Raw genomic sequence first — 14,659 nt, 5'->3', positions numbered from 1 at the left:
GGTTGGAGTGGAGACCCTCTTTCACCAGATCGCTGATTAGTACAACCAAAAGACTTTCTGGCTTTTGTGAGTGTGTGCGTGTGTTTGTTTTTCTATGTGTGAGTGTGTGCATACTGTCTGTGTGTAAAGCTGTCGACAGACCTGACGGAAAAAAACCCACTTCAGATACTTCAGCTCTTTCTAAAATGAAAGCAGGTTTACTTGTTTGTGATTGTGTCTAAATCATTACATTTGAATTTAAAATGTGATTCTTCCAGCGTGGCTTTCATAAAATATGCTTTCGTCTTGTTGTTGCCTTTAGACTCAGAACACATTACGTGTGTCTTGCTGGATATTTTCTCTTTAATGAAAGTGTCCAAGTCAAACTGCTTCATAAATCCTGCAAACAGTGTACTACAAGGCGACACAAACACATAATGTCTCTCACACCTCGGTCGACACCCCTGCTGTCAGTTTCTCCCCCCCCCTTCCTCGTCTTTGTATTTATCTTCTACCTTCTCCCTCCCAGCCTCAATCCCTCTTGCCCGAACAGATTACGACACAGCCGCCTCGGCAGAGCCTGAACTCTGCCTCGCAGAGTCCGCTGCACCTGTTCCCTGCCTGCAGTGTGTCCTTATCGATTGGATTGCCCCGGCCAGGCACTCTGCGTGCGTTTGGCCTCGACACCCCTTCTCCTCTGCCAAAAAGCAGATGCCAAACTAAGCAGACCTGGCGAAGGAAAACAGGGTGGAAGGGAAACCCACAGCCTGGCAGGAAGTAAATGCTGGGGAGAGCAGCGGGCAAAGCGTGTCACCATATCTCTGACGCTCAGAGCGGATACAATGGATACAATCTCAATCTCTAAATCAGTGGTTACCAGCCTTATTTCCATGCAGCCCCCCCCCCCACACACTTCTATCTCAGAAAAGCTGAACCCTCCCTCCCAAGACCCACATGGGAAATACTGCTGTCAAATTTCCACATCAATTTTCAAGGTTTTCATCAGAAATGTTACCGTGGATAAATGTCTATTTTCTGTTAGAACAGAACAGGCTGTTGTATAAACTACTCAGGAACAACGTTATCATGTTAAGTTATTCCTGCAAATGTCATTCTGACAATCTCAGAGCAGACAAAGACTCGTGCCCCCCCCCCCCCCCCCCCCCCCCCCTCCTTAGGGTGTCACGGGCGAACCAATACTCTAGATTATGAGCCGTGGCAATAGATGACTGGAGGCAAAATACTGAATAGCCATTGGCTACAGTTCTCATTTTAATACAGGAATATGAGTTTAACTACTTTATGTTGTCACTGTACTGTGATCCTCAAGGGACTGGTGTTGAAAAAATGAACAATGCATAAGTGCAAAAAAACCCTGCAGTTCCTCGAGTGTCCACACAAAAGCCTCAAAGTCCCGTTAATGTCACTTTAATGACATGTTCCCGTTTTGAAAATACTAAAAGTATTAGAGACTTTTTTTTCAAATATCACCTTCCCTGACGGCCTGATGTCACTGGGACTACATGCCATGTTGTAAACTAGAATAGGAGAGGGCAAAACCATAGCTGGACTAAAGCAGAAGGCCGATGATGATGAGGAAAAAACAACCAAAACAAAATGTGACCCGTTCGCTGTTTTGTGTTGTTGCTTTGAACGAGGAAACTTCCCCCCAATCAAGAGGGAAGCGTGTAATTGGCAAATGTGCTGCAGGTGCCTCTAACCCTCAGCGGGGGGTGAGGGGGGGGGGGGCGACATGATTATGCAACTTGTGAGCCAACAGGGCACGGCGTTGATGAGTCTGTCTGCGACACTTTAGACGAGGAACGTGGTGGTGCCTGGCGGCCATTTTGAGGGGGGGGGGGGGGGGCTCTATTAGTTGAGGTTGTTTTCTATCTGGAAGCATCGCTGCTTTGAAGTGCTCAATTCTGTCTTATCAGCAGGCTCGCGCCGCCCGCCACGAGCTGTGTGTGTGTGTGTGTGTGTGTGTGTGTGTGTGTGTGTGTGTGTGTTTGAGTGTGTGTGTGTTTGAGTGTGTGTGTGTTTGAGTGTGTGTGTGTGTGTGTGTGTGTTTGAGTGTGTGTGTGTTTGAGTGTGTGTGTGTGTTGCATTGTGCACAAGTTAGTGAAAAGTAAATCTGTACTCAAGTGTGTGTGTATTTGCATGCGCGTGTGTTGCTTGGCACACAACTTTGCAAAAAAAAAAGTAAGTACCAGTTTAAGGGAGAGCGCTCGTGTGTGTGTGTGTGTGTGTGTGTGTGTGCATGTGTGTGTGTGTGTGTGTGTGCGCGCTCCAGCCATAGGGGTAGTGCGTTATCGCAGTATGCAGCTCTATTCAGTGTCTGTGCTGCTCTCCAGCCTAGAAAGCTTTGTGCCCTCCAGATTATCATTTTGCTGTTACCCCTCTGGATTCATCCTTCCCAACTGTTCAGGATGGTGTGTGTGTGTGTGTCTGTGTGTGTGTGTGTGTGTGTGTGTGTGTGTGTGTGTGTGTGTGTGTGTGTGTGTGTGTGTGTGTGTGTGTGTGTGTGTGTGTGTGTGTGTGTATGTGTGTGTATGTGTGTGCTCAGAGGCAAGAAGAGAGTTGTAGAGGAAGTACAAGAAAGTAATAATCTTTCATACTAAGAGAAGGATCCAAGTATAATAGACACTTGGTCTCAGCTCTATGAAACTTCTGTCTTAATTCAAATCCCTCTTCTCTTTGCTTCTCCTCCACTCGTCCTCTCTCTCTCTCTCTCTCTCTCTCTCTCTCACTCTGGCACTTTTTCTGAAGCTGTGGGAAACTTGCCAGGAGAAGTTCACTTTCCCTCTCCTCTCCTCTCCTCTCCTCTCCTCTCCTCTCCTCTCCTCTCCTCTCCTCTCCCCTCCCCTCCTCTCCTCTCCTCTCCTCTCCTCTCCTCTCCTCTCTCCTCTCCTCTTTCTCTCCTCTCCTCTCCTCTCCTCTCCTCTCCTCTCCCCTCCTCTCCTCTCCTCTCCTCTCCTTTCCCCCTCTCCTTCCTGCCTTCTACCTTTTGTGCTGTGGATTTACGATTCCCCTGTTTACCGAGCGAGAAGTCAACAAGAGCGTTCTCGGCAACAGAGCTGAGGCAGAGACAGGCTGTCTCTCCCACACAGAAAAACTTCACTGCACACACACGCACACACACACACACACACACACACACACACACACACACACACACACACACACACACACATGTCCGTCTGACTGCACGTCACTTGATCATGTGCTAGCATCCCGGGCCTGACTGACAACCTCTCCATGGCCCTGTGAATGTGGTGACAGAGAGACAACTCCGGGAACAAGTTTACTGCCTGCCTGCCATTGTCTCACGCTCCCCCGGGCTCGCTACAGGTCATGAAAACAAACAATAGAGGAGAGAAAAGAACAAAGTAGAAAAGTATAGTAAATAAAAAGTATAGTCGAGCAAACAGCCTCAGCATCCCAGATACCTTCTATCATGCACCGAGTCAACTCACTGCATTTTATAGATCGCATTTAAAAGCGTCAGAAATGACAAAACATGTGCAATATAAAAGGGATAATATATGAAGAGGGATCCATTATCAGGAACTATTACACGGCTGGGATGAATACTTGTTTCTGATTGGCAAATCACGCATAGCAACGTCCATAGATCGCTGTTGTTTAGAAGAAAGAAGAGGTTAAGGAAAAAAGCCGACGGTTGCTATGGAGACTCAATCTGCAGAAATTGGTCCAGTTGATTTATCTTAATCTGTCTGTTAACTGTGGGAAAAGGAGAATGGGGAGAATAACAATGCAAAGCGCAAGCACGGCGCTACACACCGGGGCTAGGGGGCGCTGTAGCCGCATCACAAATCTGACTAGCCTCTGTTTTTATTTGTTTTTCAAAGAGAGAGCAACTTTTAGAGACCAGAAAAGTTACTATGAATTCATGAAAACGTTTCATAGCAGCCCAACATAATAGTCAAACTCCCCCTCAGCACCAGGAGAAAAAAAAACCTGGTGACGTCACTGGTCAAGCGTGCGGTCCAGGTTAGAATCCGACCTGTGGCTCCTTTCCTGCATGACATTCCTCTCTCTCTCTCTTCCTGATTTCTGACTCTACCCACTGTCCTATCTTTATAATGAAGGCATAAGAAAACACTTCCGTATCCCATACTTCCTGTTAGTACATTAGTACGTTCACCTAGCAACCGGCTGCTCTTCATAGCAACGGTCTGTTCTTCTTGACAACGGTCTTCTACTGAGGGATGTCAGGCCGTTGCCATGCGTAGTGTAATAAAAAGAGATAACCGTTTCCAAGTGAATTGCTATCAAAAGAAGGTATGACAAATGCAGCAGTGGAAGTCATAAATATGTCACCGCCGTGAAACGTGAAGGGCATCCATCTGTGACTTGTGTGTTTTGGCGTCGTGTCACACGTTGGCTCCCGTTGGCATCGGTCTCGGCGAAGAGCACAACGTTTAGGTTAGCTGACATCATGAAGTTGTCAGAGTGCATTTGCTCAAGTCTTCCTTAGCTTGAGCGCGGGACGATCTGTCAGACCCCACGAGTACAACCTCGAGCCCTTTTTTTTTTTTTTTTTGCTCTTCTTTATAAATGTTTCATGAAGCAGTTATGTCATGGTTCCTGTAGCATCTTTCACAGCATCCTGAGCGACGCGCGTGATGAATTTGTCACGTTACAATAATTTTAGATTTGTTTTTTTCCCCCCCCCATCCAAAACGCTGCAAACGAGAGAGAGGCGGGCACGCTTAAAAATGGGAGTTTCGGGGGCAAATAAAAAATAAATAAAAGTGGGTCAGTAAAGGGAAAGAAAGTTAGGAGTGAGTAATGAAATCAGGTGGAAAATGTCAAGTCCAAAAAAAAAACAAAAAAAAACAGAGCGATAGAGATGTGTGGTGGAGTGCTGTGGATACTTCCTGATGCTCGCAGGCTTTTTGGGTAAGTTCACCTCAAGCAGCCAGCCCCTGTGTTTTCTCCCCCTGCACTCAAATGACAGCAGACATCAACCTCACACACACACACACACACACACACACACACACACACACACCATTACTCTTCTATTGTTGTGGCAGAGGCCCTAATGGAGCTTCCCGTTTGAGTGCAGATACACACACACACACACACACACACACACACACTCCCTGTTTCATAAGTACACACAGGCAGATTGACAGCTCGTCCCTGGGCCACTGCTGCTACGCATGATTGATGGCAATGTTCCGTGGAGAATGCATGAGGCAGGGCGGCGGCGGTGATTCAGGAACGGGGAGCAGCACAGTTTAGGTACGGAAACACTCCATTGAGTCGTGGAGGAAGAGTACAGAACGTACGCGAGGAGAGGGATGCTGCGCGGCTGTCAGTCAACCAGACAGACAGAGAGAGAGAGAGAGAGAGAGAGAGAGAGAGAGAGGGGGGGGGGGGGAGGAGGGGAGGGAGGGGTACAGTGTCTTTAATTAAACTTTAAAAACCACAGGAAGGGACATCTTCTATTCACAGGAATTAAAACAAACACCCACTCATTCCTAACACCCACACACACACCCCCCCACACACACACGTCACTCTCTCCACATGCTCACACCTTCCCTCACCAACCCCCCTGAGGAACAAAAAAAACCATCCAAAAATGACAACAATTAAGAGAGCGCTGCAGTGAACTAATTTTGTGCACATCACACCCCGTATCAGACTTCAAGGAAATCAAGTCCCATTAGATCGAGCGCATGTTAACATCTCTATCAGCCTGTACAGTTTACAGTGCAAAAAACCCCAGAAAAAACACAAAACATGCAAATTGAAATGACTGTATGTCCACATTTGCCTCACTGTGCTCTGCAGTGGTCCCCAGTGTTTTTAGGCCCGTGACCCCAACTTGACATCCCAAACACACCCAGCTCTTTGCTCAAATTAATTACTTTTTCAATCATGTAATAGTTTTTTTAAGATCACATTTAGGCTTCTTCACGTGTATTATCGTTGACAGAGGAAGAAAGGCCGGGATGACATTTCTGCACTATGGCCCACACACACCCGTGTTCAATTTATATTCATATACAAGAAGATAGTTTTTATTGATCAAATTTCATGCGACCCCATTTGAATTCTATGCGACCCCATATTGGCCCGGGACCCAAAGGTTGGGAAACCCTGCTGTACTGCTGAAAGTCATCCAATCCCAAATCTTTCCTGATAATAACAAACAGCTCCACTGAGAGATGACGAACTCTATAACATGTGACCTGTATCGTGTAGGCTATATTCAGTATGTGCCCTGCAACATATCTGATCTTAGGAACACCGACCCCTTACCAAAAGAAACCTCATGTCCTGTACTTTCCTTTTTTTCTTGTTGGATTTGAATGTTGTTGTTTAAATTTGCTTTAACCTGAGGGATGACTTGAAGCTGCACAAGTCGATGTTTCACGTTTGCTACCCCAGCTGGCAGCGACTGCCTACATATGAGAGCTTGAAAGACTTCATTACCCAGAAGTCATGCAGCACAATGACAGCTTATTGCACAACTCTCAGATAGCCCTTTTACATGGTTGCTGTTCCGCTCAGGGACTGAGAGATCAGATCCCCTTTCAAACAACTGGGTTGTGCTTTATTACTGCGAGTAGAAAATATAAATCATCCGAAAAGAAAACGCAGAGCCTGAAATTATAAGAAATGTTGTTTTTATTAAAGCTCCTGTGAGGACTTTTGAGCTGGTTACGAAACCGACTGAACCTAAGATTGATGACTTTTTACGACATGAAAACGAGAACAAAGGCCATCAGTTATACAATTTATGATTTGTATATATTTATTCATGATGCCTGAAACCACCGACGAGGGGTAGGTGTCAAACTAAATGATTAACATGGCGCTGCTGAAACAGCCGTTTTATTACATTTTCGAGGGGAAAGATTTGCAGAATGATTCATTTTAAACAAACAACATTTTAAACATTGATATGGTAGATATCAAATATAACTTCAATAAATATATTGGTGAGTAAGTCAAACTCCTTCTGGGCTTGTTGTTCTCACGGGACAACTTTGAGCAGTGTGAGCGCCCTCGTTAAAGAAATAAGAACCTAATGAACTTTGGGCTGTGTATCTGAATAGTGATCAGTCGGAGAAACGGCGTCACTCAGGGGGAACACTCAGGTCACGGTGGTGGAGGGGAGAGGGAGCGGTGCGCTGAGGGACAGGTTTGCTTTTGGTTTGAGAAAGTGAAACATCAACCGGACATCTCATCTGAAAGGTCGTCACAATCTTCAGACAATACAATCTCTGTTTTTGGAGTGATCTTCATATTGCAAAAATGTTCCAGATCTGTTGTCGAGTTTTTAAACCAAAAGCTGCAAAAGAGAGAGCGCTGTCTGAATTAGTACTTTGGCAGGTATATTAGTGAAATTTAGACAATTTGCAGCAGTTAGCCGGCAATTTTTGGTGATTAGAAACAAGAAATCATATCATAATCTGTGCCAATTAGTTCTGTTTTTGACAGCGTGGAATCAAAACAGGTGTCAATATTGTTTGATGTTCACTTTAGGAAATACTCATGTGATTTTTATTGCATCATGCTCTTTGTAAATCTTTTTATCATCTGAATAAGTTTGCAGTCATTTAATATTTGTTGTGTTTCCTTTGGTATATACACTCATAAATTCATAAAACACCAGGCTCAAAATGAAACTAAAAGACGGGCTGTTAGTGTTAATGCGTTAATCACGATGCAATTAAGGTCAGAAACTGAAGCCTAAGATTTGTTTTTAATCGCATTGATCTCATGCTATTTTGAACCTGAAGGCGCACCGTATCTAAGCCACCGCACAGACAGCAGCGTCTCCCTGTAGGCTCAGTGATGGATAAGAACGACACCTCTGCGCCTTTGAATGTCTCATTTCACTTGTAAAAATAAAAAGCTCCTAGACGGCTCGGTTGACAAGTGAAGAGTAAAATCCACCTCGTGACATCAAACATTTCACTTTCACCATCATTCAGCTGTTTTTCTTTTATTTCTGATCTCTAACAACTTCATTTTTTTCCCTCTGGTTAAGTTAATGTTGTTACCTTAGGTCTACCACAAGTTTTTCAAAATAAAAGTAGGTTTGTATCCAAACAGGAAGTGAAGTGCCCTTAGCTTCAGACAGTACAAAAATACAAAATAAAAGCCCATTTTTCAAATGCAAAAGAATGGAATTTTAAAACATGAATAAAAATGAAATAATTTAAATTAACTTGTGAATTTCATGATTAAAACGTGATTAAAGAAAATGTATTGTTTGACAGCATTAGAAAGAAATGCCAAAAGCGTTCACACTGACTAAGTCCATCCTTATCGAAGGATGTTTTTCTTTTGTGTCTTTTTGCCTTTTTTGGAGAGGACAGTGGATAGAGTTGGAAACCAGGGAAAGAGAGGTGGGAATGACATGAGGGACGCCACAGGCCAGAATCAAACCCGGGCCGACCGCTGACCGCTTGGTGGGCTATAGCCTCGGTACGTGTGGTGCGACCTAACCACTAAGCCATCTGCGCCCTGAAGATTTGTCTTTTGAGAGTGGGCGTTACCTGTGTGTTTTATTGCACACACTGACCTTCAAATGGGTTGATGAAATATAAAATACATAATTGATAAAAGTGAGGAAAAAAACTCTAAATAACTTCCTCGCTCCTCAATCTTTTTCGATCCTGCAATATTGATTCGTCCCGTGTGCATTTGAAAGCAGCGGGCAGGTTAGCAGATAAAGTGAGCCACGCTGCTGTAGTATGTTCACAAGAGGACGCCGTAAACACTCCACAAACACGCGCTCTGACCCTCTCTCTCTCATCCCGTCATCTCATCCATTCATTCTCCATTTCTGTCGCCCTTAAGAGGGTCACTGTGAATAATTGAGCCTTTTTACAATGAAATATTGACAATAAAAGAGTGTGTCATGTGCATTCAAATGGCCTTTCAGCCTCTCGTGATGTCATGGTGTTATTAATCATGCATGACACAGAAATATTTTTTTTTTTCTGCCAGCTTAGGCAGCAAGAGCCACTAGTGTGGACCCGCCCCCCCCCCCCCCCCCCCCCCCCCCGCCCTGTGCAGGTTTGAAAGACGGAGCCATTCTCAGTCGTTGCTGTTTTTGTGTGGAGATTTTCGCTTAAATACATTAATGCAATTATGAAACGTTTTGAGTGGTTGTAACATAAATGTGGGTGGCTGAGCTGCTGTCCTCAAATCGGAGGCAACTGATAAAAGGAAAAGAAGCACAAAGATCTGGCATATGACGACGCTGACGACAGATGAAAGAGTAACATTTGGGAGTCATCAGAAACATGAGCTACTCCCTTGTCAAAGCAATTTAGTTGCTGTGTAAATGAATGCCCCCGCAAATGTGTTTGTGTCTGTCACTGTAATATTATTTACGCTCGCAGGCTCCTTTGCTCATATCTCTGGGTGAAAGCAGAGGGGTTTTGCTTGATCATACTTCTTTGAACTTAACTCCTTTTTCATCTCGGGAATAAATGTTGAACTGGCATGAAGAACACTCGCGTGGTCATGTCGGGAGCCGCAACTCTGCGCGACAAAGTTTGTGTCCTCGCTCTGATTGGTGGAATGAAGACGCTGTGTTTTTTGTGTATTTTAAACCTTCTTTTTTTTCTCCTTTATCTTCAGACTATCGCCCACCTCCCATGTTGCCTCCCAGCCGAGGAGGAGGAGGAGGAGGAGGAGGAGGAGGAAGTGTAGGAGGAGGAGGAGGCTCAATCGGCGGCGGCGGTTCCTCCTCTTCATCCACCAGCCGCACCACCACCACTCGTTCACCTCCCTACTACACCACCCCGCGGCCCCTCCTCACCACCTCCCCCGGCCAGCGCTATCGAACCACCACCACGGTCCGCCAGCCCGTCCCGAATCCCGCCGGGGGCTCGTCATCCGACACCAACCAGATCCCCGACACCAACCAGAAAGCCGGAGGTCGCTCTCCTCCGGTTCAGGTCCCTCCGGCCGCCGCTCCTCAGCCTCCTGTCCCGCCCCCACAAGACTTCTGCAATCCGAGGGTGACGGCGGACATATCATGGCCCCGGACGCAGCAAGGCCAGACAGCCAAGCAGCCGTGCCCTGTGGGGACGCTGGGTAAGACGTGCAAACTGAACAATGTGCAGGAAACAAACCCATTCTTTATCAAACTGAATACACTGATATTTCAGGACCGGGTCGACTTTCAAATCACAGAACAGAGTGAAAAAAAACTATTATCAAGTAGAAAGAGACAAACAAACAGATACAACAACAACAACAACAGTTAAAACAAACACACTGGTCACAACAGGTCAAATGTAAGCGTTAACAATCATGATGACGATCATAGTGGAGAGACTCATAACATTCATTGTAGCTGTGGTAGTCGACCCTGTACACATCAAAAGTGCAAATATCGTTGCCTTTTTCAAATTTATTGAAGTGAATTTTTCACCTGTCCGACCCTGAGGCAAGACAAGCTGAGGGGGAGGGGCTTGTCACCTGGATTACCAATGAAGTTACTGTTCTCACTGCCTTGGATCTGTTATATCTGTTATTGGATCTGGATATAATCTTACTGTCCTCTGTTTTAAAAGTTCATCATGAGTATTTGCTGTGGAAATGTCTAAAAGAAGGCTGCTTTTAACAGCTCGTCTGACATCTAACCCCGGTGGCAGTGGTTTCAGACATTTAAAGCTACAGTACAGAAAAAGTCCATCTCAGTGTGGGTGGTTTCTTGTTTGCTTTTGTAGCTCGTAAAGAGGAGTCACTTTTAGTATCAGTCTGTTTCATAACTACAACCTCCTCACAGCGGCTTTTAATGATTTTAATTCATACATCAATGTTTCAAGTGCTTTAAACACACAGTCCAGAGACGCAAAGGTGACTTGGGCGCCGTTTCCAGCAAGCGTTCCGGTTCAGTCCGGTTTCAGTATGGTACACATTTATTGGCGTTTCCACTGTCAAAGCTTGAGAGGTAAACTAACTGATCCTACTTTGTTGGTACCCTGCTGTCAGGGTGCCAACTCACCCCAATCTGACCCCTAAAGGGCGGAGCTAGACACACTGCAGTCCGGTGATTGGTCGAAAATAATCTTCACTTCCTGTGTGACAGCGGTAATAAAGGACAAACACAAAACGCACCATGTTTGTTAGATATCCTGCAGATTTGGAGAGAGTCATTTTAAGGCTGTTTCTGGTTTTTTTTTTGCCTCGGAGATGAAGACGTTCTTAGGAATCGTTTCTTCGTTTACTGCGTCGCATTGTGTGGAAACGCGAGCAAGATCAGGGTTAACCGTACCAAACTGTACTGAACCAAAGCGGACCGCTTGGTGGAAACGGGGGCTAAAGAATAAAGACGTGTGTCATAACAGGAAATTACCCCCCCCCCCCCAAAAAAAAAAAATAGATAGGTAGGTTAAAGTGTAAATACACACCTCATACACACACCTGTGTTAGTAAATTAGCTTACATTACAAAGAGGATTCTTCCCTGTCTTACACACACACACACACACACACACACACACTGTCACACACACTGCTAAGTGAACCCCAGGCACCTCAAGAGCGCCCATGTCTCCCGGTGAATGTCAGCGCTGTCTCACCCTGTTTGTTTGTGCTTTTGTCTCCCAGGCGTGGCCACATACGTGTGCGCGGCCCACGTGGGCTACTGGAATCCCAAAGGCCCCGACCTCAGCAACTGCACGTCACCATGGGTCAACCACATCATGCAGAAAGTAAGTCTGAACGCCGCCGCCGGCTGGAACCTCGTGGCTCCCGTTCCGAGCCGGAGTCTGAAAAAAGCTGACGCGCCATGGATAACGGTCCTCGAGCCGTTTGTCACGCATGAAGACGCGCTGACCACAGGGGAAGATTTAGGCCATGCATCCATCTTCATTTGTTAGCCCTGACTCCTGTAAGAGATCAGGGGGATTATACGTATAGCTGAAAGGGGGATGAAAATGTCCAATCAGGTCGTTCACTCACGCTGTGCTGTGATCATGATAAAGATAACAGGCATCATTTGAAGCTTATTTATGTACAGAGACAAAGCTTCTCATAGCATTATGACTCTTCTTATTCTGGAGATAGCTATCCAAGCTACAGTTTCGATATGTGTCTTTGTGTGTATTCTCACATGACGTAATAATATAGAAGTTCCTGATGTGATTGTCTTTGTCTTTCTCTACATCCACGTCTCTTATTACATCTGTCATTCCTCTTCATTTAAAACCCTGAACTTACTCTCCACCTTCAACTTCTCCCATCACCTTTAACTCTCATCCCTCTCTCTCTCTCTCTCTCTCTCTCTATCGCTCTCTCATTCTTTTACTTTCTCTCTCTCTTTCTCTCTCTCTCTCTCTTTCACTTTATCCCTCTCTCTCTCTCTCACTCTTTCACTTTATCCCTCTCGCTCTCTTTCTCACTCTTTCACTTTATCCCTGTCTCTCTCTCTCTCATCTCTCTCTCTCTCTCTTTCACTTTATCCCTCTCTCTCTCTCTCACTCTTTCACTTTATCCCTCTCTCTCTCTCTCACTCTTTCACTTTATCTCTCTCTCTCTCACTCTTTCACTTTATCCCTCTCTCTCTCATCTCTCTATCTCTCTCTCACTCTTTCACTTTATCCCCCTCTCTCTCTCTCTCTCTCACTCTTTCACTTTATCTCTTTCTCTCTCTCTCTCTCTATCTCTCTCTCTCTCACTCTTTCACTGTATCCCTCTCTCTCTCTCTCTCTCTCTATCTCTCTCTCTCTCTCACTCTTTCACTTTATCTCTTTCTCTCTCTCTCTCTCTCTCTCTCACTCTTTCACTTTATCCCTCTCTCTCCCTCTCACTCTTTCACTTTATCTCTCTCTCTCTCACTCTTTCACTTTATCCCTCTCTCTCTCATCTCTCTCTATCTCTCTCTCACTCTTTCACTTTATCCCTCTCTCTCTCTCTCTCACTCTTTCACTTTATCTCTTTCTCTCTCTCTCTCTCTATCTCTCTCTCTCTCTCACTCTTTCACTGTATCCCTCTCTCTCTTTCTCTCTCTCACTCTTTCACTTTATCCCTCTCTCTCTCTCTCTCATCTCTCTCTATCTCTCTCTCACTCATTCACTTTATCCCTCTCTCTCTCTCTCTATCTCTCTCTCTCTCACCCTTTCACTTTATCCCTCTCTCTCTCTCTCTCACTCTTTCACTGTATCCCTCTCTCTCTTTCTCTCTCTCACTCTTTCACTTTATCCCTCTCTCTCTCATTCTTTCACTTTATCCCTCTCTCTCTGTTTCTCTCTCTCCCTCTCTCTCTTTCTTTCTCTCCCCCCCCCCCTCACAGCTCCGCTCGGGTGAAACAGCGGCGATCGTGGCTCGGGAGCTGGCAGAGCAGACCAAAGGGCTTCTGCGTCCGGGTGACGTGCCGTCCACGGTGCGTGCTATGGCACAGCTCGTGGAGCTTCTGGATGTACAGCTGAGGAACCTCACCCCGGGGGGCAAGGACAGCGCAGCCCGCAGCCTCACGAAGGTACTGCACCGGAGGGGGGGGGGGGGACATTTGGGGTCAATGTATGGTTAGTTAAAAGATTTTTCTTGCAGGCACAGTTCCAAGGAGGAGAAATCGAATGACTTATAAATTAAGAAAAGAGGACGGGTGATGGAGAGAGACATTAAGAGTAATCACAGAGCAATCACTGTTTTTGTCTAAGACTCGTCTTCCTGGGAGTAGAAAAGGCCTCCGTGTGCGGAGTTTGATGGAAAGCCGTTCATGACACTCTCGACTCCAAGATGAAAAATAACTGCTCTTAAACATTATTTCATCCCCTTTTGTATGTTTGTCTTGGTAACTTCTTTTGCTCCAACATTACGTTTGATAGATAACCGCTTTTAGTTCTTGGCAGCCGTTCCTCAACTCTTTCTCGAAAAAACCCCTGACTGGAATTTAATAAAACTCCCGCGTCACCCACGGGACCCGTTCTCATTAAACATACAGAGATGAAAACAGGCTCGGGACACTTTTTTTTTTTTGACGTCAGAGCTCGTTGTTTAATGAACTTCAGGCTCTGAGCTGAGTTTGTGAAGATGCTGTCGACAAGCAGGACGGAGTGCTTACTTCAGGGTTACATTAATGGAAACTCGATCCTGAGTATACACAAGGATCTGTTTTTTTTACTACTCGGGGTAGAGAAGGAAAAGAATTTAGTTCTGTGCTTTGTTCATGTAGGCATTCAATTAAAGTGAGTTAAATCATCGGGGGACGATCTGACTGGATGGTTTTGGCCGCTTAATGACTGACGGACTGGATGCTGGACTGTTTGGTGATTCTCCTTGCTGAGGTCAACAGTAATAGGCGGGGTTTAGCATCCAGATTGACAGCCGGTGCCACCTCTCATACAGTCAGTTTTTGTCCTCTAGCTTTAGCCTCTGAGACGCCGAGTCCGCTCCCTTCTCTGCCTCTTTGTGTCTCACTTTAACACTCCCCACCCTCCCCCCCTTTTTAAAGTAAGTCATTACTCTAACACTACGCGGTGAATATATACTTCAGGCCGTTTAAGTGTAATCAATTAATCCGTGTTTTGCTGTTGACCAAATAACCTGTTAAAGGTTAAATGTGTAGAAGAAAAAAAAAGACGTCCTCCACAGAAGAGGTTGTGGAAAAAAAAACAGCGTTCCTCCTGATTTCAATAATGGCCCAATTATAATACTCCGGTTTATTA

General features: G+C 45.4%; 1 protein-coding gene across 11 annotated transcripts in view; it reads left to right on the top strand.

Moving 5' to 3' along the window:
- Window positions 1-14,659, top strand: part of adgrl3.1 (adhesion G protein-coupled receptor L3.1) — a 117,609-nt gene that overhangs the window by 50,094 nt on the left and 52,856 nt on the right. For all 11 annotated transcript variants that reach the window (XM_061061374.1, XM_061061306.1, XM_061061366.1 and 8 more), the window contains exons 6-8: window positions 9,622-10,080; window positions 11,601-11,704; window positions 13,285-13,470. In XM_061061374.1, coding sequence (XP_060917357.1) covers window positions 9,622-10,080; window positions 11,601-11,704; window positions 13,285-13,470 — 749 coding nt within the window. The remainder of the gene's footprint in view (window positions 1-9,621; window positions 10,081-11,600; window positions 11,705-13,284; window positions 13,471-14,659) is intronic.

The sequence above is a fragment of the Labrus mixtus genome, chromosome 2, assembly GCF_963584025.1.
Source record: "Labrus mixtus chromosome 2, fLabMix1.1, whole genome shotgun sequence".
Classification (NCBI taxonomy): domain Eukaryota; kingdom Metazoa; phylum Chordata; class Actinopteri; order Labriformes; family Labridae; genus Labrus; species Labrus mixtus.
Note: the sequence above shows the minus strand (reverse complement) of the source record. Positions and strands in the feature narration are given on the sequence as shown.